At 41.3% G+C, this 27,755-nt stretch overlaps 1 protein-coding gene and 1 long non-coding RNA gene across 3 annotated transcripts; both read left to right on the top strand.

Moving 5' to 3' along the window:
• Window positions 1–14: 14 nt before the first annotated feature.
• Window positions 15–20,882, top strand: LOC110002957 (T-cell receptor beta-2 chain C region). The gene is made up of 7 exons (XM_065947668.1): window positions 15–152; window positions 273–586; window positions 15,759–15,819; window positions 19,568–19,903; window positions 19,989–20,012; window positions 20,106–20,212; window positions 20,302–20,882. The coding sequence occupies exons 1-7, from the start codon at window positions 98–100 to the stop codon at window positions 20,320–20,322; spliced, it is 918 nt and encodes a 305-aa protein (XP_065803740.1). The 5' UTR covers window positions 15–97; the 3' UTR covers window positions 20,323–20,882.
• Window positions 3,927–5,575, top strand: LOC136177011 (uncharacterized). Of its 2 annotated transcripts, none has more exons than XR_010664661.1 (3): window positions 3,927–4,440; window positions 4,738–4,788; window positions 4,974–5,575. It is a non-coding gene; the product is annotated as an uncharacterized lncRNA (long non-coding RNA). The 2 variants fall into 2 exon arrangements; XR_010664660.1 differs by having other exon boundaries at window positions 3,992–4,440; window positions 5,021–5,575.
• Window positions 20,883–27,755: the final 6,873 nt, after the last annotated feature.

Raw genomic sequence — 27,755 nt, 5'->3', positions numbered from 1 at the left:
GAGCCTATTGGACACAGGAGAAACTCTGATGTCATTTCCTCCCCGCGTATCTAACAAGAGTTAGCTCACTGAATGTTCACTCTTTGACTCTTCCTGAATGAGGATGAACCCCGGCATCATCACCTGGACTTTCTTTCTGCTCTGGGCTGCAGGTAAATGTCTATAAAGACTAAAACAGGAACATCATCTGGAGTTAAATAAAAAGCTTTGAAGAGAATTAATGCTTTCACCTGAGGAGAATGATCTGTTCTCTTGTGTTTTGTGTGTTTCAGATGTTTCTCAGTCTGTGCTGATCACTCAGTGGCCCCAAATCATCTCAAGACATCCCAACGGCTCAGCTGAGATGCACTGTTACCAGAATGAGACAGATTATTCATATCTGTACTGGTATCGACAGCTAAGAGGACAAAGTTTCCAGTTAATGGTGATGGTATCAGCTGGCTCTGCAACCTTTGAAGAGGATTTCAAATCTGGTTACCAGGCGGTGAGACAGAAGAAGGAGGAGAAGCAGTGGTCTCTGTCGATAGAGAGCGTTCAGAGGAAAGACGAGGCGGTTTATCTGTGTGCTGCTAGTCTACACGGTGCTGTGGCACACCTCAGACCTGTGACAAGAACATACTGCAGGGAAGCTCTTTGTTGTTCTGACACTTGACTCACACTGAGAGTAATCAAATGAAGGAAAACACATGGAGGAGGATAATACCTGAGACTTAGATTACATATTTTGATCTTTAAATTAAAGGTTATTCTAATTCATCAACCTGGGAGGCCGGGCCTTGTTTCTACATTTCTTCATTAAACAATTTTAATAAGATTTTAATCTTTTTAAACTCTCTTTTTAGATTTTCACTTTATTTATTTCAATTAATTTCATTTGAATTATTTTTATTTGAACATATGTTCAGATTTAATAATTTCAGTGATTTTTTTTAAATTTTCTATTTTAATGTTTCTTTTCTTTCCTCTGTCATGATGCTTTTGATGTCTTGTGTGAAGCACTTTGAATTGCCTTGTTGTTGAAATGTGCTATAAAAATAAACTTTCCTTATAGATATAAAGAGTTCTCTGATTAAATAGAATAGAATAGCTTTATTTGTCATTGTACGAGTATAATAAAATTCAGTCAGTGCAAAGAAAACTTTATAAAGTGCAAGAAATAAAATACAGATACGAGATTCTAAAAACACACTTTCACGCACATTTGTCCACATCCATACATTCTGCTGGGGTACAGATACAGTCTGACAACGTTACAGAGACGATCTATACACAGAGAGACTATAGTTAAAGACGTTACACTCTAGACTTTCTTTAAGACACCAGAGTCAGCTCAAGAAAACCTTGGTTTTACCTCATGGCACATGAGGGTCCACTGCTGCCTTGGACGTTTGTATTTTTGCATCGTTGTTTGATGTCGGTGTTCTCCAAGGGTCATTTTGGATCATACCAAATGTATTTTTTTTTAGAAGATTTATTTTTGGCCTTTTTATGCCTTTAATGGAGAGATAGGACAGTGGATAGAGTTGGAAATCAAGGAGAGAGAGAGAGTGGGGAACGACATGCAGGAAAGAAGCCACAGGTGGGATGTGAACCTGAGACGACAGCCTCCATACATGGGGTGCGCGCACTAACCACTGTGCCACCAGCACCCCATCCTACCAAATGTTTGTTTAAAAAGGAAAACTCACTGATCAACACAACAGCAGCCTAGCCTCTCCAGTGTAAATGTGTTTTTAAAAAGGAGTCTGGTGAATTTAAACGCAGTCATAAAACAGCGGTTTCCAGTTTCCCAAAAACATTCTTCCTCTTTCATAAGTAGGAGCTGTGCCCCCAAAGGCTGAGGTATGAAAAAACAAAAAGACAGTTACAAATCCGTTCCCACAGTTAACCAATGGGTGCACGTGGAAATGCATTTGCATAAACAGATTGTAAAATTGTGCAGACAGATTACAAATCTGTGTGAGTGGATTGTAAACCGTGCCCTTTGTTTTGGACTCTGTGAAAGGGGGTACCTCTGAGGCGCTGGTAGCCCAGTGGTTGAAGCGCGCGCCCCATGTACAGAGGCTTAAGCCCTCCAGAGCGGATGTCCCGGGGTTGAATCCGACCTGTGGCTGCTTTACCGCAGGTCGTTCCCCACTCTCTCTCTCTATCCTCTGACCCATCTCTAAAATAAAGGTATAAATAGCACAAAGGGGTCTTCCTCCCCAGGGAACTTTATGAAATCTTGTCAGACACTAAATCACAGTTGTGGTGTGTGAGTGTCCCTAAAAGCATTTTTAGAGGGAGTAACTGATTAGGGTCAGTTTGCAAGGATTACGTGGTGCAGCCCCTTCAGCCTGTTTTGTATCTGCAAACTGAAATAATCTGCTGGAGTAATTTCTAACAAGCACATTTGTTTGTACACATCAAAATATGTTTTAAAAAATGGCCCCAGGTTTAAAATAACAGAATATTTGTTTTATGGAGGGAGAAAGAAGAAAGATTAAAAATACTGTGCTTAATAAGAACCTCAGTGATTTACAGCAGCCGTAGAGATTCCTGTCCTGAATAAATTCAGCCAACAGGTGGAGGCACAGCACATGGATGAATCTTTTATGAATCAAACCGCACAGACCCCTCCCTCTAACCCTAACCCTACACTGACACTCTTATCACAGCTTTCCCCACATTAGTGCTCAACAATGTCTTCACTTATGAACACAGTTGGTTTTCTCTTCACTTTGTTTTTATGTAAGCTCTCTACTCAGTCACATTAAACTATTCAACATGTTTATAACACTCACACACACGTTGAGTTATAGAGATGGTGTATTGTCTCTGTTTAATCTAAATCTGCTTCCTCCACAGGTCAGGCGTGCGCTGTGACATTTGTGAAGTTTGATCCACAGATAGTGCAGAAGGACATAGCGGTCGAGATCAAATGCAGCCATAATGACACTTCTCTTGTTATCATGCTCTGGTATCAACAGAGAAAGGGCGACACGTCTCTGACCCTCATTGGCTACGGATCTGAAAGCTCCCCCACTTATGAGGGTCAGTTTGAAGAACAATTCAAGCTGACAAGAGACGGCACAGAGAAAGGAGCTCTGATCATAAGCAAAGCACAACCGTCACACTCAGCTGTGTATTTCTGTGCTGCCAGTAACACAGTGATGTGGTTCAATGCCACTCCCTCACTAAAAACACCCCCCTCCATTCTCTGCTGATGAGGCATTTACAGATTAGACAGCATCAAGGATGTCTCCAGCTGTGATTGGATTTCTACTCATCCTGCTTCCATGTAATCATATCAACTTAAAAAGCAAATTTAATTATTTCTTTAAGTTATTAACAGAAAATACATCTGTTATTTCTGCATGTCTTTTTTGTCTAAAGTACTTTTTAAACTGTGTTTTCTCAACAGATCGAGCAACGAGTGTGGCGTTTCAACCATCGCATCCAAAAGTAGTCGTTGAAAAGGCCCGGGTAGAATTTAACTGCAGTCACAATGATGAAAATCTTGATGTGATGCTCTGGTACCAGCAAACACAAAGCGGCCTGATGGATTTAATCGGATACGGCTACACTAGCAGTGAACCCGACTATGAGGAGAAGTTCAAGGATCGGTTTAAGATGACAAGAAAAGACGTTACAACAGGAGCTCTGATTATTCCCAGTGTGACTCCATCAGACTCAGCTGTGTATTTCTGTGCTGCCAGAAACACAGTGATGTGGTTTAATATCAGCCCCTCACTAAAAACCCTTCACTCTCTTATTTTCAAGTTGAAGATGCAGAGAGGAAAGTCAGCAGAACTTGTCTCAGTAATTGTTACACAAGAGTAAAAATTCATAAAGAAAACAGTATGAAGGCAAACTGAAATGAACACAAATAAAAAGCCAACTTAAACTAAAATAAACACATCACAGGAACACATTTAACTGTGACACACCTGTTCCAACACAACCAATTTATTTTTGGTTATAAAAACATTTGAACAATGCCTCATCTTAGGGCTGGAGATTAATGGAGCTTCAATTTCATGTACGATTTTGGCTTGCAGAGGTCATAAAAAAAAAAACACAATCGCGACAAAGCAGCAGGAGCAACTCGAGGTTTAGTGTCTTGACCAAGGACACATCGGACATGTGGCTGGAGGAGTTGGGGATTGAACCCTTGACCTGCTGGTTGAGAGACGACCGTCGGTTAATGTGTTCAGAGTCTGTATGTTCCAGTGGGCGCGCACTGTAGCTGTTCCCACTCAACGTTCTTGAAGCCAAAATAGGCCGCTTAGGGGCGCTTCCATCTTGCGATTTTGACGTCATTTGGAGCCAGAGTCTGCGCAGTAGAGTCCGGGGGGAGGAGCCCTGGTAACACGCCCCGCCCACTTAGCGTACTGCCCTGATGACTTACGCAGCCCAGCTACGCCGAAAGCGCTCTGCCGGTCTACGATGAAGAAATGTGTAAGTACAACAAACCACCGTATTCAAAGTCTAATATTTAAACACACTGTGTTTTAAAAAATCCAGTTATTTTGATCATTATTGAAAACACGTGGGCTGCTGGGTCCTCTGTTTTTGCCGAAATCGTTCTATATTTAAGCTATATTTAAGCTAGGTTAGCACCACAGACCGTAGGCTACAGGTGGTGAAATATGTTGTATTCTGTTAGAAACTGATAGTCTGCAATGTGAGTCATGTCTGCTTTTCTAATATATTTAAGTGAACAGTAAATCAATCGTTTTTTGTATCTTCATTTAGGCAAAGAAGAGATAAAAGCAGCTGGTCTGACATCTTCCACAGAGGTGAAGTGTAAGTTAAAATCATCTGTTAAAAGTTTATATCCTGTGATCTTTATTTAAGTTTCATAAGAGGATTGTCAAAACAAGCTGTTGTTAACAATACAGTCTTCTAAAAATAAAAATCACACTGAGTCATACACCAGCTAAATGTTAAATAGAAAGGTGATGTTTTCTTTTCCATTTTACAATCAACAGAACCTAAAAATGACTCATTTCAACCTTCATCTGCACACCTGTTACAGAGGTCAGGCTGGGGTCACAGAGTTTGAAGGAACCTCCTCCTTTTATCACCTGTGCCAGATGCCCTGCTCATCCACTGTGGGAGAAATGACCTTACACCAGCAGCTCTCCCAGATGAAGAGTCCTCTCTGCCATCACCCAGAGGAGCTGATCGACGTCTGAAGAAGGTGGACAGAGTCTGGAGCTTTGTGACAGTGAACAGTGAGAAGGCTACCATCGTCATCCTCAGATAAAACACAGAGGTCCAGGTCAATATTTAATTTATTTTTCTCTACATGATGTTGCCCTGTGTTTGAAAGGCCAGATGCTGGAGGGTTGTGTTGGATTTGCTTTTCCATCATATTTTAACAGTCAAACAATCATCCAGGATCTCTATACTTTATTTGATTTTTCTTGGGATTCCTTTGTTAAATTATTTTTTATACTTTCTCCTATGTCCCAGCAGTTTGACCTGATGGTCTCTCTTACTTATTGTCCACATGGTTAATGAAGCCAGGGGTTGTTTATTGAAGATTTCTTTTCATAAAATGTTTAAATAAACGTTTTAAAAATCTGAATTGACTGTCTCTGATTAACTGGAGTACAACAACGTGTTGGTCACAGTAAAATAATTTAGCAGTTAAGTTTATAGCTCACATTTGAAAAGGCCTTGAACTGACATTCATTTCTTCTTGACCAACAACAGCTAAGACAACAGCAAAGCTAACAGACGAGCTCAGCTTGTCACAGCCGGCTCGTCTGAGATAAATGGCCTTCAAACTTATTTAATATTAAACATTTAAAGCCAATAAGCATAGCAAGATACGTATGAGATTCCATTTTAATTTATTCAATCACAGACTTGTCAAACAGTCTGGCATTTTGTGCTGCTGTTTTCAAGAGTTAATAACTGAAGAGAAGAAGACCATCGAGAGAGGACAGGAAACACTCAGGGGACGAGTCCTCCATGTTGTCAGGGGACGAGTCCTCCATGTTGTCAGGGGACGAGTCCTCCATGTTGTCAGGGGTTGCTGATGGATCTGAATCTGAGAGCATCTTCTGTAATAAAGAAAAACAATCACAGAGTTAAATGTAAAGTATAATGAATTTTACTGTGTAAAATCTTCTGCTAGTCTTCCTTACATTTTAGGAAGGATTATAAATTGTTACTAAAATTACTTTGATGCCGATAGCGGTTACAATAACACGGTCCAATCATATGAGAGATCATTTTACCTTTGAGTCCTATGTGAAGGCGTTCTCTTCAGAATCAGCACTGCAAAGACAAGATGATGGCGTCCACCTTCACAAGCTGCTGCTTCAGTCTGGCTGCATCATGGTCACCTACAGGAACACCACAGAAATACAATCAAAGTACTTCACTTTATTTATCAGAGGATGTACTGTATGCAAAGTAAAAAAAAAATAGCTGTAATTCCTCAAAAAGATTTGAGACTGCTTTGTTATTTGAGAGCACAGATTGTTTCTTTTCCCTTCTCTCTGTTTGCCTGTACATGACCTTTCAGTGCTGTAGAAGATGCTACAGTAAATCCTGGATCAGCTGTGTGGATGGTGTGACTGTGTGCTAAAGCTTTGTTAAAGTTGTCACACACATACTCATATGCCTTTGGAGAGTAAAAGTGCAGTGTGGTGGCAAACTGCTTATAAAATATAAAATAGTATTTTATTGATGAGGTGCCCCAATCAAAGCATCCTACAGAGTATCAGCAGCTTTAGAGGGAGGAGACGAGAGCATTGTGGAGAGGAGCGCACCGCAGGGGGCGAGCTGGAGGAGAGACGAGAGACCTGAGAAAAAGGAAATCCCTGTTTAAAATAAAATGTTGGTGAGAAGAGGGAAATAGGAAGACATAAATGTCAATGTTGAAATTCTTTTGAATACAGAGGCTGTGAATGTTCAGTTTTCTTTGGCTATAAAAAGACAACAACAGCCTGTAGTTTAATCCTGGTGTTTCTCTTTGTTAACAATTATTGAAGCAAAATCAAAAATAAATGCATGACATTTAAAACTTATTAACATGTGGGGGAAAACGCGATCTTTATGTCTTCTTTTATTGTCTCCTCCTAACTACAATAACAGCAGCATGTTGTGTGTAACACTGGTCTCCTGCATTAACACCTTCCTTTCAAAGGTGATAAATACAGACACAGTCACAATCACCTCAATGTTTGTCAGGTTTTGTCAATTTTTAGAACAATTTCTCAATGAGCGTCATTAAATTTACAATATGATCAACTTGTGACTGTTGAATTGGTCGTGTGTGGAAGACAGTGCAGAATATTTATCAGTTTAAGCAGCATGATGCTCGGTTAATATTACATTACACCACCGCCGGTTGTTGATGTTTGTGTTCACGTTTCGGTTAGTCTCTTAAATCAGTAACAGTTATATTAAATCACATCTTACCTTTAGTTTTATCTGGATCTTAAATCAGTAACAGTTATATTAAATCAGATCTTACCTTTAGTTTTATCTGGATCTTAAATCAGTAACAGTTATATTAAATCAGATCTTACCTTTAGTTTTATCTGGATCTTAAATCAGTAACAGTTATATTAAATCACATCTTACCTTTAGTTTTATCTGGATCTTAAATCAGTAACAGTTATATTAAATCACATCTTACCTTTAGTTTTATCTGGACACATAGAGAAATATTCTCCCCTCGTATATAGTCCTATGAATTTCAGCCTGCACGGTGAAAGTAAAACCTGTTCCTCTCGGTTTAGTCCACTTATCACTCAGACTGTAAACATGTTCACATTAGTAATGATGCAGGCCAGATTTAAATTATGTGACTTTGTTTTTGCCCTCAATACTTTTTTGAGACTTTACCAGATGTTTTTATTTTTGCTGTAAAATAACTGTACAGTCAATGAACCACATCTATGAACGGATTTTATATTACGATTCTTGGTTTTAAATACAATTTCAATCACAATAACGACATAACAATATCAAGAAACATAGCATGTCAGTTATTAGGTTCGCTCATTTAATAAAATAAAATAAAAAGATAAATCATGCCGGATAAGTAACCTAGCTTTACAACATTTCAGCTAACCTTAGACTGCTTATGTGTTAGCTAGCTAGATAACGACTTTAACCAATGACACATAAATCATTTTTTACTTACCGAAAAAGCTGCAAAGATCCCTTATCTCCCACAGGTCGGTTAGAACAGTTTACTGCAGAACAACTCATTTTACAGCTCAAAAAAGACGAAAAAACTGAACGGAAAAATTCAACGGCGTCTCGGCTTTCCTTCACTACGTAACTTTGTTATTCACAAAGAGAGCTACGCAAGATCGGCGGCTGTCAATCATCGTCAAATATGACGTAGAATCCCGTTTTTTAACCTCAAATAACTTATTTAAAACAAAGTTCACAGAAAAATGAGCGCTTGAACACAATGTAGGGTGATAATAACTCATGATCACAGCAGAGTTTAGGTTTGGAAAAAAATGATGTGACGAGTATTTTAGCTTTACAGTTTGACCCACATCCCATCTGTTATCATTGAGGAGGCGGGGCTTATGACCTATACTGCAGACAGTCAGCAGGGGGAGCTCTAACAATAAAAGCTCCACTAGACCGGGGACCTTGTCCCGTCCATTATTTTTACAGTCTATGGTATGTTCAGATGATCATGATCTCAATATCAATCCAAATGGTGGAATATGATTACTGCTATGATCCAGCTGCCCAACATTATTTATTTTTAATAGTCTTATTTAACCCGATACGCCTGAATTCTCTAACAGAGCATAAAAAAGCATGTATCCTAACCAATCAAAAATATGTTCAACCAATTCATAATCAAAGACAACCCCACATACACACACAGACACTTTCCACTATGAGCTAACATTAGCAAGCAACACAAGACATCAACCTGAAGAAGAACAACAGTTAGCTTAGGCTAATGTTAGCTTAGCCTAGAACAAAAACACACAGCTCACAAAGCCTGTCACAACATGCTAACAAAATATATCCATAAAGCAGCAGGGCAGATATTTAAATGATGAGAGGAAAACATCTGAATGTTTTGGAGAAAATCCAGCAAAACTATACAAATGATTTATAAAAACTAGTGACTGATAGAAAACATGGAAACACCATTTATACAACAGTTCTGATCAAGCAATCTGATTGGACAAGAGGTAGTCCATAAGTGATGATAAAGTAGAACAACATCACTGAGACTTTTCACAACATGTATCCCTCCTCCTCAGCATGCAGGACTTCTGAATACTTCAACATTTACAGCTGACAGACTCTGACGTCACTGGTTTCATGATCACAGTCAGTAAAGGTTCATACAGCAGAGCAGCTGCTCTGTGGTTACCATGGTTACCATGGACACCAACGGTACATTAGAACGTTCCGGTTGCTTAGCAACAGGCTAGTTTCCGTTAAATTGTGAAACTAGTTGAGATGTTGGAGTTTAAAACGTTATCTATAGTTGATATTGACTTTGTATTATTATTTTGTGCTTGTAAAACTGTTTTATTAAAGTAATATCAGACTGGAGGAGGAGATGTTGTTCTATTAGCACTGTTAGCATTATCTCCGGCGCTCTGCCTGCGGCCTTCATCTCTCTCTCTTGTGATATTAGCCTACTTAAACATTTATCAGCAAAATAAAGAATATCTTACCTTGGTAGATACAGCAGTAACTTCCAGCTTCAGAAAGAGGAGATAGGTCTTCCAGAAGTTTCCCAATCCGACACAAAGGTCCAGAGAAAACTCAAGTTCTGGTTTCAGGAACAACCGTCCAGACTTCACTAAAACTGCTCCTCTGGACTATTATTGAATCATCTGTGTTTACGGCCGAGTTAAGGAGGTTAAACCCACCGAAATGTTCCTTCAATTGTCCCGTAGAGGCCTCGGAGGAGCGGACGATAAAATGTTGAAACGGCTTGACAGATTAGAACGTTTTTAAAAGTGGGCGGGGCCTTCTCTTTAAAAATCCCGCCTTAATCTGTTGTTCCTCCTCTCCCCAACACGAACAAGTGTCAATCATAGATCTCTAAAAAATGCGTTTCCTAAAAGCTAAAGCTAAAATAAAACAATACAAAAAAACTAGAGTTGGTAAATATATTTTTTTACTTCATCCATCGTTTAAAAAATATATATAGAAATGTTGCAATAGCCTATAGGCCAATACAAATAATATATATTTTATATATGTGCTAAATCAAAATCCTTATTCTGTATACTCTGAATTTAATGTAATTGTGTAATTCTGTGTAATTATTAGATAATGCTTTTTAATTATGTGTGGGTTATAAAAGTTCAGAAAATTGGGCTTAGTGGGTCCACGTGTAATTTGACAGAGCCGAAGATGAAGATTTAACTGCTTATTGTGAAAGAGTCTAAAACACATCAAGTTAAACTGATAGTGGTGGAAAACAAAAATCTAAAATATATAAAATCCTCATATTTGAAGAAACACTGAAAATAGCTGACAAGACAAAAAGTCCTTTATTTAATTTTCAGTCGATCAACACGTAATTTTTCATCAACGTTTATGAAATAATTCTCTCAAGCTAAATAAGTGTAAGTAGCGTATATATATATATTAATTAGTTATAATTAATTAATTATATTAATGTTAAATCTGAATGAAGGCACAATGGTTCCTGTATCTGTTGGTCGCTTGATTTATTGATCAGAAACTGATATTAAAATTGAAAAATCTGTGATCGTTTGATTTCCATTTTAAAATAGAAAAATAAATAAATAATTACAAGTTAAATTTATGTTTCGAGGTTAAAAAAAGACGAGCAAAGGTTTTAGAATAGATACATTTTTCATTAAAAAAAAGAATAAGTTGAAGACAGAAACATAAAAGGTCACTTTTTTAATTTTCTGAGACAGGATGTTGTCATCGACAGGGGAGGAGCGTCAGATTGTGTTTGCGTAAAGGTCGTTTTGATCACCATCATTAAATACCACTACATTTTCATCCTTTAATATCGGTTTCTGATCAATAAATCCAACGACAGAATACTCGACATGCAGTCTTGAATCAAGTCTCTGAGTTTCTTTCCACACATGATCTGTTTGACCCAAATCACCTACTTCATGATATAATTAGATGATGGTTTTGTTAAATATTGAAGATTTTAAGATGGTTTCTATGGTGATTAGAACTCTCAAGAACAGCCATGGGTGTTGTGCTCTGCCTCTGGTCACTTCCTGTCAGCACCTGTACTCTGCCTCTGGTCACTTCCTGTTAGTTAATTAATTTAAAGAAGTAGACATGAGTAGTGGACATAAAAAGGGTAAATATATGAAACTCTTCCTGTGTGTGCACACAAACTTCATGTCAGCTCTCCATAAGTCAGTTTGGCCACGCCCCCCTCTACAGATCCAGGACCCGCCCCTGATCTCATGGCTTCATGGATCTGTTGTGATGAAGTGTTTTCTGCTTCGTTCAGCTGGAAGACGTTCATCACTAACATGTTTATCATCGTGCTTTCTCTGTTTCTTCTTTTACACTCAGGTGAGTTTAACGTATTCAATCATCATTCACAAAACAAAGGTGCTTAAAGAGACAACATTTAGAATTTTATGATGGAGGGAAGACAAATCAAAAGGCCTCATGTTCATGTTCTGCAGGTCTCAGTGTCGTAGTGAATCAGTCTGGAACTCAAACGTCACAGCCCGGACTCACAGCGGACTTTAGATGCAGCCTCGAGTTCAGCATGAGCAGCTACACCATGCTCTGGTACCGTCAGGCGCACCACGGAGCCGCTGTGGAGTTCCTCATCAAAGAGCACGACCAACCTCAGGGTCGATTCGAGGCGACCATAAACATATTCAAAAACATCTTCACCCTGAAGGTTACAGATCTGATCCTGAGCGACAGCAGCACCTACTTCTGTGCTGCAAGACACAGTGACACACCCAGAGCAGACAGCCATACAAATAGTGTGTGTGTGTGTGTGTGTGTGTGTGTGTGTGTGTGTGTGTGTGTGTGTGTGTGTGTGTGTGTGTGTGTGTGTGTGTGTGTGTGTGTGTGTGTGTGTGTGTGTGTGTGTCACAGATGGCTCTCAGGCAGGAAGGAGCTGTGGATCATCTGGTCTGATATTAAACTGCTGACAGAAGAACAAATAGAACACAGTTAGTCTTTGGATTGGACAGAAGGAGGCTCTGCTTCAGGAGTCCTGAAATCCTGAACATTTTCATTTTCTCAGACATGAATACAGCTCCAACACAAACCTGTCAGTAAACACCATTTTGTTTTATCATGTTGAAAGGAGGATGGAGGGAGTTTGTGTTTGGTGTGTTCTATTCGATCTTTGAAGTCGGACTCAGGAACACTCTTAATTTTGGAAACTCAGGGCAACACAACACAATCAATACAACATGACTAGACGGGGCAGCAGATAGCTCAGCAGTGATGTTGCGTCTCCCATGTGCAGAGGCTATAGTCCCCGGTTTGAATCCCGCCTCGGCCCTTTGCTGCACGTCATCCCTCCTACATCGTCTGTCTCTCTTCAGCTGTCCCAAAAATATCTTCAAAACAAAAACATGACGAGACATAATACAACACATCATGACTAGAAGGGGTTGGAGGAGGGCTGCAGAGGGAGCAGCAAAGAGGAGGCAGGCTAGAGCTGCTTAAATAAATCCTCTGAAAATAACTCTGTGAGTCATGACTGTCTACAATGGGTGTAACACCCGAGTCCCACTGTCTGTGATGTTTTCAGAGTTTTCAGAGTCCTATCTTCACTTTGTTTACATCGACGGGACGGTCGGCTGACTCCTCCCCTCGTGTATAAAAGTTGTTTAATTGAGGGACTAGAGAAAAGAAGAATAACATACTGTACTCACTGCTTAACTGTGTTTCTAGATCACGCTCATTTCAGGTAAATTTACATGCAGTGTGAAGATACCAGCATAATAAAGATCGCTAGCATTAGCATGCTAACACAACAATGCAGCGCAAGTTGTTTTGGTTTCATGCTGGTGCTCAAGGGCGACATCTGCTGGATCAAAACATCACATATAAAGCCTTTCAGGCAGTGTTAGTGTGATTAGCCAATAGGAGGCTTAGAAGCAAATCAGCTGGCTACACATTTTGTACCACAAACTCGAGTTTCCTTTTGTCAGTGTCTTTGTATTTATTTTAGTTTCATAATAATGGACTTCTGTCTTCTCCTAAAGATCGGTGCAACATTAAGGCTTCTTTTTAACAACATTTAAAAAGTTGTGAACATAAACTTGAACAGCAGGAAAATAAAATCGTCTCGTGTATTCAAAGTGAGCGAGCAGTGTCGCCTCAAAGCTGATGAGTTCAGATAAGAGAGCAGCTGTTCACACACTAATACATCCAAACATGAACTGTTCTTCACTCCACGTTCTACTCTCAAATTTTCTATATCATTTAATTCTGTGTGCAGCCTGACATTATGACATTATGTTGTAGAGGTTAACATACACTGACCTCTAAAGGCAGCATCGGGGATTACAACACAAGCTGCGGTTAAGGTCACTGCAGTGTGTTGTCGATACTCGACTTTAAGAAAGAAGATTCAGGAGACTCAGATGTAGGACAGCTTCTTGCTAAGCTAGCTGTCAGACCGTCCTAAAGGCTCTGTGTTCATCCTCAAGATGATGCTAAAGTCAGGCCGTGTGACTCGACCACATACTGCTCTAATAAGATGAATGTCTTCTCACTGAATGTGAGGTTTCAAGTAAAGGCGAGCAGACTGTCAATCTGCAGAAAAAGACAGATGAGGAGAGACAGAGTGAGCTTGGTTGTTGTAGTCACAGCTAACCTCTATCAGTGCAGCTGTGACTGATGTCAGGCTGCAGAGAGAGAGAGCTGCATGTCTGTACATCAGAGTAATAAATTGATGTATATCAGGGATCAGTTTTCTGCAAAAACATAGAGTAATGCATCCTTCAAAATGTTAAATCTCTGAAAACAGCGACCTGCTGCTGAAAACAAAAAATAATCAGAGAGGTGGCATAAAAACAAAAAGCTCAAAGACACCAAACTGTGACACAAAGTGGAGGGTCGTGTAATCACAACCTACTCGCACATAGCTCGGTATATATATATATATTTAGTTCTGTTTACATCTGTTAGTCCAATCACGGTCCACTTATATCTACTCTTTTTATATTTTGTATTTTAAGTTAAGTTTAAGCTTTAAGTTGTATTTAAATTGACACTTTATATTTTAGTTTTAAAATGTTTCGTCTACCTGCACTGTTGTTAATTTACTGCTCTGTGTGACTTTGAATTGCCCCCCGGGGACAAATAAAGTTTTTTGAATTGAACTGAATCGTTCTCTTCATTGTGATTCTCATGAAATAACCGTCTTCCTCCTTCACAGCTGACAGTTTGTATGAAGAGGTGTGACCAGCAGAGGCGTCCCTCCCTCTGAGCACTGATAATCTAACAAACATCAGTTTCCTCTCTTCCTTCCCTCAGCTTCTTTTCTTAGCTGTCACAGAAATAGCAGCAGCCAGCTCGTCGTCTCTCAGCAGAGCTGCACAGCTGCTCTCCCAGGCTCACCGAGATGGAGGCTGAGATACGGAGGAGCACAGAAACTAACACGCTGGAGGTTTTTGTATGATGCTTTCTCACCGTGGGGACAGGGAGCCACGGTGATACATTCCTATGGAGCCGCCGTACAAAAACCTCCTCCCATGAACACACAGTGAGCAGACTGCTGCGTGCTGCAGGAGAGCAGAAACACATGAAATCTGGAGGTGGACAAGAGGACAGGAGGCTTTAGCAGCACAGCGTGCATTCATATAGAGGAAACCTGCAGGAAAAGGTGTTTCTAACATCTTTAAGTTCACATGTTCACAGTCTGGATCTTTCTTTCTCTGCTCTTCAGAAACAACAACACTCATGTGAACTCTCTGAAGCTCATCCTGCATGTTTAAACCTCCTTCATCCTCTGGATCATCACTCTGAGCGACATCGTGCACATTCTGGGACCTTTTGTGACTTTTTGTTGGAGGAGACTTTCAGTGTGACACTGGAACTGAAGCTCACTTTGGAGAGGGAACACGACTCACAGTTCTGGGTAAGTTGGAGCTTTAATCACTGACGTTCACTTAAACAGACTTCAACTAGTGAACAAGTTGTTTTCAAGTCAAAGACAAAACATGTTGTAGTGAAGAGTCTGAATTATTGAGCTGAACAGAGACACTGTGAGCTACACTGAACCTGCTTACTTTGGCCCAGGAACCAAACTCTCAGTTTTAGGTAAATATTTCAGTGTTTCACTCTCTTATGATGGATTTCATGTTGCTGCAGAGACTCAGTATAGATGGAAATATGAGACAAAGCTTCTTACAGATTAGTGTGGCAGAGAAAGAAAGAAGAGTTTGATGCTCAGTGTTTCTGCACTGTGACAATGCTAACGAGGCGTACTTCGGCCCGGGGACTAAACTGACTGTTTTAGGTGAGTCTGGGATGATTCAGATGTTACAAATGTTTTAGGTAAGAGAAGCTTTCTGCAAACACAGTCTGCAGATCAAACTTACAGAGAGACACCAGGTCAAAGGTCAGTGTCAGCTCGGAGCTTTTTGACGTTAAGATTCAGCACTGTGTCAACAACGAGGCGTACTTCGGCCCGGGGACTAAACTGACTGTTTTAGGTGAGTCAGATCTTTATAAATGTACAAAGATAAACGTGATGAGACGTTCTCAGGATCCTGATATGTTTGGGTTATTATCAGTTCAGCTCAGAGCTTTTTGACATGAAGCTTCAGCGCTGTGCTAATTACGAAGCGTACTTCGGTGCAGGAACTAAACTGACTGTTCTCGGTGAGTAAGACTGTTGAATTCAGCTCATAAAAGAAGTTAAACCGAGTAAAAGTAGAGCCGTGTTTTGGTTTTTTGAAGAGGATCTTTGAGAGCTGCTTCCTTTGCATTGAAACATTTGTGAGATTTGAACTAGACGAGAGGAGGGAGCAGCGTCTGGTTTGTTTTGAGTCACAGACGACTTCACTGTGACTCTGGTTCTTCAGAGGCTCACTTTGGTGGAGGGACACGGGTCACTGTTTTAGGTAAGGAACTCATTCTTAACATGAACAGTCTGTGATGAAAGTCTGCAGAACAAACTCGTTCAGTGTCAGCTCGCAGCTTTTTGACATTCACCTTGAACGCTGTGTCAGTACGAAGCGTACTTCGGTGCAGGAACTAAACTGACTGTTCTCGGTGAGTAAAAGGACGTTTTGTTGAACTCTTCTCCTGAGACAGACGTTAGGATGCAAAAAGAGAAGACTGTTGTAGTGGAAAGATTTTTTAAAGGTAACTAAATGTGAAGAAGCAGAGTAGAGGCAGCGTCTCAAACGACTCTTAAAGACAAACATGTGACTCATAAGTTGATGAAATATTCACAAAATAACAAAGACATGAATAGATGTTTCAAAGATGGAGATAAGGGACGTAGAGGTTGACTAGCTGCAGGCTGTGAGGTCTTTATATGTGAAGAGGGAAACAGTTGGGATCATTTTAAGTAGAGCAGATAAAAAAGAAGCAGCAGAGAGAGTTTTTGTGAGGGTGGAAAGTCTCTGTGCTCCTACAGCGAGGCTTACTTTGGAGCTGGAACTAAACTCTCTGTTTTAGGTAAGAAAAGCCTCAAACAGAGCAGAACTCACTGGTTCTCTCCAGGTGTCCTCATTAAGATGCTTTAATAAGTGTACTGTTAGAGCTCGTGTGTGACCATGAACAGAGTCCTCTCTTTTTCAAACATGTGAAGGACTTTCTGCTCACTGTGTGTTCATGTCAAAAAAGCAGCATGGCGTTTTGTTCTGCTGTAAACGTTGAGAGCATAAATCAAACATTTGGCTGTGAGCCCGGATTATTCCTCTCACACAGAGTTCTTATCAGCTCTGTGAAACGCTGTGAGCTACCAGGCAGAGGCTCACTTTGGAGCGGGAACCAGACTCAGTGTTTTAGGTAAGACGACTAGAAACAGGACAGAATATATCATCAAGTCTGTAACTCCTCCAGGTCAGGGTCAAAGGTCGGATCTGATCTCATGCTCCTAAAGGATCTTAAATCAGAAGTTTAATGTCAGAGACGGCGTGCAGCTCAGAGGTCGAGGAGGTTTTTCTGCAGCTCTGTTTCAGTGTGAACTACAATCCTGCTTACTTTGGAGCTGGAACTAAACTCAGCGTTTTAGGTAAGAGCATCACAAAAACTACAGAATATATCATCCAACTAAAGTCTGTAACTGGTCCAGGTCAGGGTCAAAGGTCGGTTCTGGATCTAATAGTCTGAGATGAACCTTAAATCAGAAGTTTAATGTCAGAGACGGCGTGCAGCTCAGAGGTCGAGGAGGTTTTTCTGCAGCTCTGTTTCAGTGTGAACAACAACCAACCTGCTTACTTTGGAGCTGGAACTAAACTCAGCGTTTTAGGTAAGACGACTTAAAAACAACAGAATATATCATCAAACTAAAGTCTGTAACTGGTCCAGGTCAGGGTCAAAGGTCGGTTCTGATCTCATTCTCTTAAAAGGATCTTAAATTAAGAAGTTTGTGCAGCTCAGAGGTCGAGCAGTTTCTCTGCAGCTCTGTTTCAGTGTGAACAACCTCGATGCTGCTTACTTTGGAGCTGGAACTAAACTCAGCGTTTTAGGTAAGAAAATGACAAAAATAATCACACACACCTCGTGATGTTTTATTGAAACTCTAAGAGAACGATGTTTTAGTCAGGGTGGTTTAAAGATGTCTTATAATGTTTTGTTTCTTGATCTCCTGGAGCGCTCACGTCCTGCTGAGATAGTTTGCAGAAAAGCTACCAAAGAAAATGAACATGTAGATTTACATACTGTCTAATGTAGAACTTTATACTTTCTGCTCGGTATTTTCCTGTAAATTAACAAAACTACATTTACAACAATCATCCTGTAATCTGCTCTGGAACTGTCAGATCATTCATGCAGCATGTTTCTCTAAACGTTGAATCTTTCTGTTTGTTGGATCAGTACATTTTTAATCTCATCTTCTATGATCTCACATTAGTTGATGATACCACTGCAGAGAGACACATTCAGAGCATGTGTTTAAAGAGAATCTCCAGGGTGCCTGTAGCGTAAACTTCTGATTTAAGTTTTTTTTTAAATAATGAGATCAGGATCAGCCTTTAACTCTGACCTCTGACCTCTGACCTGCTGGAGATGTTCAGAAGGATTGTTGTGGTCAAGCGTGCGAGAGGAGGAAGATGGAGGATCAATTCTTGAGTCTGAAGTCAAAATGTCACAAATGAAAGGTTGAAAATAAATATTTTCTTTAATAGGTTCCAGGAAGAAGAAACTAAATGATATCAGGAAGGTTTCTCCAATCAGAGGCAGAGGAGATGAGATATTTTGACTTGAGGAATAAGAAAAGAGGGAGAGGAGGAAAACGTTTTCAACCACACGGTTAGAGAATAAAGTCTTGATATGAAGTGTGGCGTCAAAGCGTCAGAAATGAAGCTGAAATGTTACACAATAAAGAATCATAGTTGTTCTCCTGAAAGTTAAAACTTATTCTCCAAATGCTAAACAACAAGAATCATCTTTTTCTTTTCAAAAAGAACTTCAACTTTATTTTACTCTCCTCTGCCTCGCCCTCGTGAGCGTCTGCACAGACGATAAAGAGAAGGCTAAACTCTCAGTATTTTATTCCTCACTCCAAAAAAGTGAGAGAAGAAATGTTTTTAAACTACAGAAACCAGTCCATGAGTTTGGTTCCTGTTGTGTAAAGAGACATGAAATCAGCTGTTAGTGGATCAGAGTCAGTTTTCCTGCTGTGTTCAGACTCTTCTCCTGCTTCTTTTGGAGACAGAACCAAACTAAAAGTCCTGGGTGAGAGCCACAAACTGAATATTCATGTAAAAATATGTTGATATATAAATCCCTCTGAGTGTGAGATCTGCTCACTGTGAGCATCATGTTTGATTCAGAGTGATTCTGTGTCTTTCTGCACCCTGATGTTCACGTCCTCACTCGGCTCTGAAGACCTCAGACGCACACTGGAGCAGAGGTGTCAAAAGTATTGACATTGATTACTCAGGTAGAAGTATAGATACTAGGGTTTAAAAAGACTTCTGTAGAAGTTAAAGTATCAACTCAAGCTTTTTACTCAAAGTGTAAAAGTACTGGTTTCAAAACTACTTAAAGTATAAAAGTTAAAGTAATGTAAGGGGGAAAAAATGCCATTAAGGACAAAAGCTTAGGCCGCACCACAGCGTGTAGGAATGGTATATGTTTATACTTCTCATCCAACCACAATCAAATTCACTCTATCAGGATGGCGCGATTGATCTGGATAGGTTTTTGAAGGATGACAAGCCGGAGTGAAAACAAGCTGAAATGAAATAGGAGTAACAAGGCTATTTTTAAAATGTAAGGAGTAGAAGTAAAAAGTCTGCTGAAAAAGAATTACTCCAGTAAAGTATAGATACCCAAAATGTCTACTTAAGTAAGAGACACCTCTGCACTGGAGTGAGGTGTGACTCTTGAGGTTTGTTGTGGATCCGTCTGCAGCTTTAACTCGCTGATTTCTGTCCTCTGTGTTTTGCAGAAGAAGGACTTAAGGTCACTCCACCGACAGTCAGAGTTCTCCCAGCTTCTCCAAAGGAGTGTGGACACCAGAGTAAGACCATCGTTTGTGTGGCCAGTGGATTCTACCCGGATCATGTCAGCTTCTCCTGGACCGACAAAGAGGGCGAGGTCAGCTCAGGTGTGGCGACGGACAGCGAGGCCGTGCTGGAAGAAGGAAAGACCTACACGATGAGCAGCAGGCTGAGGGTCTCTGCTGAAGAGTGGAACAATCCTGACAATGAATTCACCTGCACCGTCCACTTCTTTGACGGGGACAAAACGGTCCCTTACTCTGCTTCAGTTAAAGGAATAGAAGGTAATAATCTGATTCTTCATCTGTTAGAAAAACAAACACAGCGACATGTTTCCTCGTCTGATTCTCGTCTCTTTTCTCCTGACAGCTGAAAGAAAAACCATCACCAGAGGTAAACGTCTTACTACACTGTGATGATCATAGAACTCATATAAACTGAATGTTTCCTTCTTTAAATCTCATCTCCATGTTTGAACTCTTTCAGACAAATATCTGAAGGTCACGCAGAGCGCCAAACTGACGTACAGCGTGTTCATCGTGAAGAGCTGTTTCTACGGAGCGTTTGTAGCTTTTCTGCTGCTCAAGTTTCAGGTGAGCTCCAGTTTAAATCCTCTCCTCTGACCGCTTTGGGATCTGTGAGTTGAATAATAAAGACGTGGTGTTCTTTCTGTTTGTTCCAGGGGGCGAAGCAGAAGAACTGAGAGCAGAGCCGACGCCTCACAAGAGGATTCTGGGAAATCTGCTCAGTGTTCATGTCTGTGTATGAAGTTAGCAAACCTTTAATCTTCAAGCTACTTTTAAAATGATTGTTCTTCGGGGCGCCATATAGCCTAGCGGTCATGTTGCACGCCCCATGTACGGAGGTTGTGTCCTCGTCGCAGCGAGCGGCCGTGGGTTTGAATCCGACCTCTGACCTCCTCTCTCTTCAGCTGTTCTTTCTCATAAAAGCAAAAAGACCCAAAAAATATCTTTCTTTTTTTTTAAAGATCGTCCTTCACAGACGCTTCACTCTGAACGTCATCAAAGAAAATCACAACGATACCTTTAAAAACAGACGTGAAGAACGAGCTACGATCAGACCAGAGCTGCACACATGATCCATCTTATCACACTTCAGAGTTACAAAGATGTGTCGTGTTTTATTCTTTCTTTCTTTCTGTCCTTCTGTCACTGAAAACTTCACGTCTTTTCTTTCTGCTCTGTACGAGAATTATATTCAAATGTGTCATCTTTAATAAAGACTTATCAGACTTTACTTCAATTCTTTGACTGCTTGCTTCTTTTTTGTCTCGATGAAATGTTTAAAAAAATCAAGATTAAGATTCATTATTTAAATACAAAGGTTTATAATCGAGCTTCTTTATTTCTTTTTTCGTCTTCGGACTCCTCAAAGCTCTTTTACACTGCAGGTCACACCTACACATTCACACACTGATGGTAGAGGCTGCTGAGAGTCCATCAGTATTAACTCATCCATTCACACACATTCACACACTGATGGTAGAGGCTGCTGAGTAAAGAGTCCATCAGTATTAACTCATCCATTCATACACATTCACACACTGATGATAAAGCAGTGGGAGCAACATGGGGTCAATCGCTTGCCCAAGGACACATCGTACATCACGTGAGTGACTTTATGAGATTTTCTTGAAACTTTGATAATTTATAAAAGTTGATTGAGTTTTTCTCAGAGAGGGGGATGTACGGTGGCCTTGGAGCAATAAAAATAAGAAGTTTAAAATGGAGAGAACATTTTTGTTTTTTAACAAGTGTTTTTTATGAAAGATAAAATAGAAAATTGAGATTCAAAACAAAACAAATAAAGAGAATGAAGGTTTTATGTGATTTATACCCAGCTGGCTCCAACATTTCCCGTCTCTCTCGAGCTGTTGCTCTTCTGGATCTCTGCAGTGTTAAAGTTGATCCACAAACAGGATGCAGAAATTAAAGTTTATTCAGGTCGGACACACGCACAGAAAAACTCCTACAGACTCAAATTCTTCCATCTAACAGAAGTTATTCAAACAGAGAAACTGTCTCTCCTCACAGCCTCTTCACACACAGAGACACAAATGATCAGAGACATGTCCTCCTACGTCTCCCAGGCCGCTCTACTGTTGACCAGAAGTAACAAACTAAAGACACTTTTAAAGATACTGACTCTACCTCTCGGCCTAAAAATCAACATTAATCAAACATGATCTATAACTCAGCAGGCTCTAAACCAGAACAAGTGGACAGATAAGTCGTACTTTCTCAGTCTTCTTGTCCTCGCTCTCACACCTCCTCCCACGCCGAGCATCTTTGTTTCCACAGTGGGAGGTATTTTTAGCTGCTCGCTTTATCTCCCTCTTTTCTCAGAAATCTGTTATTTCTCTCCCACATGATGCTGAAACACGTCAGCTCAGGAAACTTCAGGAGCTGATTTATTTGTATCATTTTCCATTCAGCTAACTGAGTCATGTGACCTGCAGTGACCTGCAGTGAGGGAGAGCTTGGCGTCCCTGCCTCGGTGTCTTTTTCATGTCTTTAATGTTTTGATGTGTTCTTAATGAGATTATTAATTCATTTGTGTTTTTTTCTCGACCCCATTAGTTGAGATTTCTCTCTCCTTTATGTCCTGATAGGTGGAACATCGAGCACTTTTCAATTTCTGTTTTGGTTTTAAATATTTCTCCTCCTCTTGTGTCTTGTTCCTTGTTACATCAATTTGTTAATCTGTGTGTCATGATGGATGTCAAGTTTGCTTGCTGTTAACAAATCTATCTACGAGTACAGATAAAGTCACCTGAACCTGAACCTTAGCCTAGACCTGGACCTGGACCTGGACCTGGACCTTACATCCTCGTCTTTATTCCAACATCTGGTGCACAGTATTCAGATGTTTTTCTATTTTTAAACTTTGACCAAACAAAATAAGAATCTTATGACAGTTTACATTCTGATGAAGAGTTAAAAAAAAAAGTATTTCCATTGGTTCAAACTGGTTCAGTAAGAAGTACACGTGTGTGTGTGTGTGTGTGTGTGTGTGTGAGCGTAGCACACAACAACAGGAAGTGTGAGCTGTGTCAGAGACGTGAAAGCTGCAGGCGAGCAGAGAGGAGAGGATGTGGTCACAGAGCAGAGAGCACATCTCTCTGTGTGCTCACCACACACACCTGCAGCTACACACACACACACACACACACACACACACACACACACACACACACACACACACACACACACACACAGCTGCAAAACTTCCATTTCCATGTCAACTGAAGCTACAGAAGAAGGTCACAGTCTGTCGTGAGTTTGAATTCTCTCTGATCTGGTGCAAAGATCTGCAGCTCATGTTCTCATTCTGACATGAGGGTGTGTGTGTGTGTGTGTGTGTATGTGTGTGTGTGTGTGTGTGTGTGTGTGTGTGTGTGTGTGTGTGTGTGTGTGTGTGTGTGTGTGTGTGTGTGTGTGTGTGTGTGTGTGTGTGTGTGTGTGTGTGTGTGTGTGTGTGTGTGTGTGTGTGGACCCGGGCTTTCCTGACTTCAGTCTATGAAATGACTCTTCTTTTCTTTGGGACAGGCAGCTTTAAGACGAGCCGTTAGCTCAGTAGTTTAAATGATACAGGAATGCAGGAAGGAGCTACAGGTCAGATTCTAACTCGGGCCGGGAATCCTTCATCCACTATGTCAGGACTATAAAATGTTTAATTAACTCCAGAATGAATATTTAGACTTACAGGGGAATTAGGTTCCACAGTCCACCCCGACCATGAATACATTTACAAACAAACATCAGATGAAGAACATCAGAAATAACAAACACACAGAGCTGGCACGCTGACCCCCTCGTGTGGTCTCTTTGGGTAATGACACCCACACGGGACAGATAAAAAGCTCAGTTTAAGGACAACAGTGATAAACTAATGAGTCAATAAATAAAGACAGGATATATATTTAACCCTGAGACAGTCACACTCTGGCGCCCCCCTGTGGTGCAGACTGGAACGTCAAGTCAAACAGGATTCACACAAAACACAGCAGCTTTTTATTTATTTATCAAAATATTGTTTTTTTATTATCAAATAATTACAATAAAAAAATAAAAAAAACAGCCCAGAGATGAAACCCAACACTTCATCAGTGAAATGTCAGAGAGTCGTTTAAAAAAAAGAGGAGTGGTCAAAAGAGAGAGAGAGAGAGAGAGAGACAGAGAGAGAGAGAGAGAGAGAGAGAGAGCGAGACAGCGAGAGAGAGAGAGAGAGAGAGAGAGAGAGAGAGACAGAGAGACAGAGAGAGAGAGGGAGAGAGACAGAGAGAGAGAGAGAGAGAGAGAGAGAGAGAGAGAGAGAGAGAGAGAGAGAGACAGAGAGAGAGAGAGAGAGACAGAGATTTTTTTTTTGATTTTTGCAAAACACTTTATTTACATAATTTTAGTTTTTACAGTTCAACTGTTCAACAAAGTGCTAGTGCATTAAAATCCGAGTATGTTTAAAAAAATAAATAATTTATCTGATAAAAACTAATTCTTCATCAACAACTGAACAAATTATGTCATTAAAACACCAGCGCTGTTTAAAAGCGTCCAAGTCTCCAATGTGTTTATAAAATCTAAAATCTAGCCAGAGTCTCGCCCTAATGTTTATCAGCCACACTGCTTTGGCCTCCTGCCCTTCTCTGTTCTCCACTCTGTTTTTTCTGCTGATGTAAATACCCATTTTTGCCTCACCTGAAAGGTAGTTAAGGAGCTGCCACTTATCTTTTTGTTCTTTTTTGTAGGCAGCTCCCATAATAAAAACCCTCTCAGTAAAAACCACATCAAAAAAACTAAAAACCAATGTTAAAAGAGAGAAGAAGCTTGTGAGCCTCTTACACTCTAGAAAAACATTCAGTCTCTGGAAGGCAACAAAAAGGACAGGTGTTAAGAACAGCAGGGTTAAGAACAGAAAGAAAAGCATTGGAGGCAATAGCACCATGTAAAATCCTCCACTGGAGGTCGGCAGTCCGTTTTTTGATGGGAGGTTTATATAAAATCCTCCACTGTGGGCCGGCTCCATTCGCTCCCAGCCTGTTTGACCACACAGTGGGGGGGCGGTTGCACAGTCCGGCCTTGTGGATCGCCTTCACACAGTTCATGTACCAGGTTTTTTTTGTCAGCTTTGTTTATCGTCAGCTTTTCTGGGTGTGCTATAGCCAGCAGGGGGCCGGTGAGCTCCCCCAGGCCTGGGCTCAGGAAGACTTCAGGGAAGGGGTCTGCAGGGTCCGGTCTGGCCTTTCTTTTACCATAGTCCATGAGGAGGCTCCTCTCTTTCCCCGAAAGCTTCTGGCGCCACAGCTCCAGGAGCCTCCCCGCCACCCGGACAGAGTGCAGGCCCAGAAGAGAGCCCAGGGCCCGGGCATCACGCAGCGCCGGCCCCACTGCATCCACCAGCTGCTGCAGGCACAGGGTCTTGGTTTTGAGCAGCGCCACCGTGAGGCCGGGGGTGACGCTGCTGCTGATGTCCAGCTTGGCCCTGTGAATCAATGGTTCTCTCAACAACCAGTACAGAGAGTCAGACTTTGGGCACCTTTTACAGTTAAAAAGGGCCCAAGACTTAAAAACACCCTGATAAAACAGAGGCAGCCCACTTAATTTTAAAAGTTTAGAATCAATTAAGAACAGAGCTGCATCCAGCCCCAGGAAATCTGCACGTCTGAGAATGCAGCTGGCCACATCTCTCCCGGACCTGTCAGATATTTTTGCAAGAACTGTAGTCTGAAGGTGGCTGTCCGGCTGGCCAGGTGGACAAGGCCCTGTCCCCCCTCCTCCCTGGCTAAAAACAGCACCCCTTGTGGCACCCAGTGTAGACCATCCCAAAAAAAAATCTACCATTTTCTTTTGTAGCTGGGCTAGCAAGCCTGAAGGGGGATCTACACAGGTTAAACGGTGCCACAGTTGGGATGCTACAAGGTTGTTTAAAACCAATACTCTACCTTTAAAAGACATTTGAGGGAGCAGCCATTTCCACTTGGAAAGTTTCCCCTCAATTTTTTCGTGTGACAGTCTCCCAGTTCTTCTGGACTATGTGTTCTTTCCCGAGGAAAACCCCCAGGTACCTAAAGCCATCTGTTCTCCAGGCCAAGCTCTGGGGAAGAACTGGGAGACCGTCACGCCACTCACCGACAGCGAGGGCTTCACTTTTTATCCAATTCACCCTCGCTGCCGATGTTACGCTAAAACGTTTTATAATGTTGGTTAAAATATCTGCATCCCTCTGGTCTTTAATAAAAACAACAATGTCATCGGCATAAGCACTTAAGACAATGTTGCTATTAAAACCAGGTAAAACCAAGCCCTGTGAGTGGTAGCGTATATTGTTAAGGAGGGGGTTCCAGGGAGAGTGTGTAAAGCATGCCGGACAGAGCACAGCCCTGCCTGACGCCTCTACACACCCTGAAAGGAGCACACAGGCCGCCGTTAAACTTCAGCACACTCTCAACCCCACTGTACAACACTTTGATCTTGGCTATGAACCCAGCGCTGAACCCAAACTTCTCCATAACTTTCCAGAGGAAGTTGTGTTCAACGCGGTCAAATGCCTTTTCCTGGTCTAGAGAAATCAGACCAGTGTTACAGCCCGATGAGCTGGAGACGTCCAAAAGAGAAATCAGACCAGTGTTACAGCCCGATGAGCTGGAGACGTCCAAAACATCACGAATGAGGTGGACATTGTCCACCATGGACCTGCCGGGCACACAGTAGGTCTGGTCCCGGTGGATGACCTGCTCCATAGCCCTCCCCAGCCTGGAGGCAAAGAGTTTGGACAGAAGCTTGTAATCCACACACAGCAAAGACACAGGGCGCCAGTTTTTGATGTCCTGCAGGTTACCTTTTTTCGGGAGCAAGGTGATTACGGCTCTCCTGCAGGACATGGGCATTGAGCCAGAGGCCAGACTTTCATTAAAAACATCTAAAAGATCTTTTGCAAAGATGTCCCAGAAGGCTTTGTAAAACTCCACACTCAGGCCGTCTATGCCGGGAGCCCGCCGCCCTTGCATGCCCTGCAGAGCGGCCTTCAGTTCCTGCATCTGTAACGGCCCGTTGAGCTGTGTGTTGGTCTCCTCAGAGACCTGAGGCAGTCCATTGCAGAACTCCTCCATCAGAGCTTCCTCCTCCTCATACTCACTTGAGTAGAGTGCCGAGTAGAAACTCACAGCTCGCCTTCTTATCTGGCATGGCTCTGTCAATGTTTGCCCTGTGTCTGCTAAAAGTGAGTGGATTACCCTCCTCTGCCCACTCCTCTTCTCCAGGCCGAAGAAGAAACTAGAGGAAGCATCCATCTCCGTGATGGTTTGAAACCGGGACCTGACCAGTGCACCCTGTACTTTAACATCCAACAGGTCGGCTAAAGCTAGCTTTTTGACTTTGAGGATTTCAATATATCCTCGATTTGCTGTGGACTCGCTCAATCTTTCTAGTTCCACTATATCAGTCTCCAGGTCTTTCATAGATCTGGTGATGTCTCTGGTGACATTGAGGGTGTGCTGTTGACATAAAAGTTTAATCTCAGTCTTACCATGGTCCCACCACTGCCTAAGACTGTTAAACTCACCCTTCCTCTGTCTAAAAACATCCCAGAAATAAATAAGAACCTCTTTAAAATGTTTATCAAATGTTAAGACTGAATTAAAATGCCAATAAGCACTTTTAGGTAAAATGTTTTGAATAAAAACATTACACAAGAGTAAAGAATGGTCAGTAAAACCAGCAGGAACAATACTGCACATTTTAAAAATATTAAAATGATGCTTAAAACAATAAATACGGTCGAGTCTAGCTGAGGAGATCCTACTCTCTCTGAGGTGGGACCATGTGTACTGTCGGCAGTCTGCATGCATCCTTCTCCACACGTCCACCAGGCCATGAGAATAGACCAGCTGCCTCAGAACATGTTGGGAAACTGGATGCGGCTCTGCATGGTTGCGATCTAAAGATGCATTTTCTGTACAGTTAAAATCCCCACCCAAGAATAAAAAATCCTCCGAGGCACAGCCATTTAAAACCTGGTTAACTTTTTGTAAAAACAGCTTCCCTCTCTGCACCGATTGTTGGAGCATACACATTGATAAAAACTGCAGTAAAAAGGTCGAACCGTGCTTTAATTAAAAGC

The sequence above is a fragment of the Labrus bergylta genome, chromosome 18 (assembly GCF_963930695.1).
Source record: "Labrus bergylta chromosome 18, fLabBer1.1, whole genome shotgun sequence".
Taxonomy (NCBI): Eukaryota; Metazoa; Chordata; class Actinopteri; order Labriformes; family Labridae; genus Labrus; species Labrus bergylta.
The sequence above is the reverse complement of the archived record's forward strand: the minus strand, read 5'-3'. Positions and strand labels throughout refer to the sequence as shown.

What these genes read in the sequence shown, in the direction of transcription:
- LOC110002957 (XM_065947668.1), top strand. Translation starts at nt 98, where the DNA reads ATGAGGATGAACCCCGGCATCATCACCTGGACTTTCTTTCTGCTCTGG. An exon ending in CTTTCTGCTCTGGGCTGCAG is followed by an intron (nt 153 to 272) that starts GTAAATGTCTAT and finishes TGTGTGTTTCAG; the next exon opens with ATGTTTCTCAGTCTGTGCTG. An exon ending in TTCAGTTAAAGGAATAGAAG is followed by an intron (nt 19,904 to 19,988) that starts GTAATAATCTGA and finishes TTCTCCTGACAG; the next exon opens with CTGAAAGAAAAACCATCACC.